At 34.8% G+C, this 2,854-nt stretch overlaps 1 protein-coding gene across 1 annotated transcript; it reads right to left on the minus strand.

Annotated features, from left to right (window-relative positions):
- Nucleotides 1-432: 432 nt before the first annotated feature.
- On the minus strand, nucleotides 433-1,684 carry LOC136061142 (pentatricopeptide repeat-containing protein At2g34400-like). Its single transcript, XM_065765720.1, has 2 exons — nucleotides 635-1,684; nucleotides 433-493 (listed from the first exon to the last, which is right to left on the minus strand). Exons 1-2 carry the CDS (start codon nucleotides 1,549-1,551, stop codon nucleotides 433-435), a joined length of 978 nt encoding a protein of 325 aa, XP_065621792.1. The 5' UTR covers nucleotides 1,552-1,684.
- Nucleotides 1,685-2,854: the final 1,170 nt, after the last annotated feature.

Below are 2,854 nucleotides of genomic sequence, written 5' to 3' on the forward strand. Positions count from 1 at the left end.
TTTGAGGTCCTGAATTTAAAATCTTTAGTAACATCTTAAGACACTAGAAGTACTACTCCTAAGAGATATGAGACTAAATATATCATATTTGAAGAGGTTTGAACACCATTATTAGCATAAAAAGAAAAAAAATAAAACAAATTAGTTGGTTCGGTGTATGTACTATTTAAATCTAAAGGCTTTTTTTTAAAAAAACATATAGTTACAAATAGTTCTTAATGCATTTCCTTAGGTAGGACTAGGAGACAAAGAGAAGTCTAAAGATTGTTTACGCGGCAGGGGGGGGGGGGGGGGGGTTTGTTGGGTGTGGGGGAATGACACCAAGACTCCTCAATGCAAAAAATGAGATAAGTTAACAATTCAACACAGAAAGGTGAAATACTTCTAGGTATGAAAGCTTAGTTTTCAGTAACTTTAATAAGACCAATCTCCTCATATTTGTCCATCAAGGGCATAGCTTCCCCCTCCAATAACAATGAAGCCACAAATGAGACTATTACAATGCAAACCCAAATGATTGAAAAAGAACAACAGAATAAAGTAACTCTTTTTGAAAGATGATATTTAAAACATAAATCATAATATCATGTCTAAAAGGAACAATAATATTAAGTTTAAAGAAAGAACTACTTGCCCCGTAATCATGGCATTCCATGTGACGACATCTTTCTTTGCCATACTATCAAATACCCTCCTTGCTGCAACCAAATCGCCACACTTCCCATACATATCAATCAATGCAGAACCCAAATAAGAGTTCAGCTCCATCTTATTCTCCACCACAAACCCCTCCACCCACCTTCCCAAACTCAAATCTCCTAAGTCCCCACACGCCCCAAGACCACTCACTAAAGTCATTTCATCTGGCTCAAACCCCAAGCCCCTCATTTCTTGAAACAATCCCACCGCATCCCCAGCATACCCCATCTTTGAGTACCCCGAAATCATTGAATTCCAAGAAACCAAATCCCTCTCAGTAATTTCATCAAACACTTTCCGTGCACAACTCAACTCGCCACACCGAGCATACATAGTGATCAAAGAATGATACGTGTGATCATCACTGTCCAACCCAACTTTAAATACAGACGAGTGAGCCACCCGGCCATGATTTAACGCGTAAAGGTTGCCGCAAGCAATGAACAAAAAAGGGTACGTAAAGTTACTCGGTTTAAGACCCAAAAACTTCATGCGGTAATAAAAATCAAGAGCAAGAGAGTATTTAAGCCATGTGGTGGTTAGGCCACGTATCATGACATTGAAAGCGTAGTCATTGGGCTGAGGGATGTGGGAGAAAAGAAGGGAAGCATAGGAGAAGTGTTTGAGGCCAATGATTTTGGAGAGAAGGAAATTGGGTTTGTGAATGGAGTTGATGAGCATTTGGGTGTGTACTTGTTGTAACTGTTTGATGGATACACATTTTTTCGACAGGGACAAGAGTGTTTCACTTAGAGGTTGTTGTTGGTGTTGTTGCTTTGTTGCATATACGTAGGTTTTTCGAAAAATGAGGTGGCGGGAAATGGTGTTTGAAGGAGCATTTTTCCTAAGCATTATCGTGTGGGTTGGTTTGGGGCGAGCGTAGCTATGTTATGTTATGTTATAGGAATTGCATTTGCATGCCTTCTTCCATTTTCACAGACCAATTTTTATGTTGGCAAAAATATTTTTTGAGTGGGTTGTGTTGGGTGCCAGATAGTATAACCACAAATTCGCAAGTATAAATACTTGTGAGGTGAGAGAGGTAAGGGTCAGGTTTAAGTCTCCAGGAGAGAGCTTTACACATATATATATATATATATTTTAGATTAGGTTGGAGTAGAAATTCTATCTTGTATAAAAAAAAAAATATATATATATATATATATATAATAGAGCAAATGGAAGTACAGTATATGTTTTAGTTAAGTAGCTACATAACTAAATTTTAAGAGAGAAATTTAAAGAATAGCACCTAAAGTACCATACTTAAATTTTGTCCTAAAAAATATATTTTATAATTTTATTATCTACCCTTTTGTTTATCAATTGAGTTTGAATGAAACTATATGATATTCTACTAACTATCAAATAATAAAACTAATTCATGTTTATTTTGTTTCTCAACTGAGTTGAGATATCTTCTCAAAAAAAGAAAAAAACTGAGTTGAGATAGAACAAAGGCAGCAAATAAAACTATTTGGTTTGTTTATTTGTGTTGGTTTGATGCTCTATCAACAAAATTTATAAATTCGCTCTTATTTGTGTTGGTATTGTTCTAATGCTCAATTAAAAAAAAAAAATTGTCCAACCCTAGATTGAGTTAGACCGCTGTGATTAGTGAGGTTGGATTGGATTTTTTTTTCATCCTAACTCATGCACACCCTTACTTGTTGAATAAGACTTAGATTTAAATCATGCATACACCAACCAATTGATTTGTTTTTTTCTTGTTATGCTAACAATATTGTTCAAACCTTTTCAAAATACGATATAGGTAGACGCATGTCTCTTAGGAGTAAAACTTCTAGTGTCTTAAGATGTTAGTAAAGGTTTTAAACTCAGGACCTCAATTCAATTAATATCTTAGCATATAGTAAAATATATATATATATATATATAAAATATATTAAATACTCTAACTTGGAGAATCCCACAAATTTTGGTTTAACAAAAATATTATTGGTCCCCCAACCATAATCCTTTAACCCCTTAAAAAAAAAAAAAAAAAAAAAAAAAAAAAAAAAAAANGGGGGGGGGGGGGGTGCGTGATTGAGTAGTTTGTGCGGCTTTCAAAGTTTTTGAAGAGCTTCATAACTGTAGGGACCCAATCACTCAAAGTTACTCCCACATAAGTTTCTACTATTTTTACATTGTT

Source organism: Quercus suber, unplaced genomic scaffold, assembly GCF_002906115.3.
Source record: "Quercus suber isolate HL8 unplaced genomic scaffold, Cork oak 2.0 scaffold_649, whole genome shotgun sequence".
Taxonomy (NCBI): domain Eukaryota; kingdom Viridiplantae; phylum Streptophyta; class Magnoliopsida; order Fagales; family Fagaceae; genus Quercus; species Quercus suber.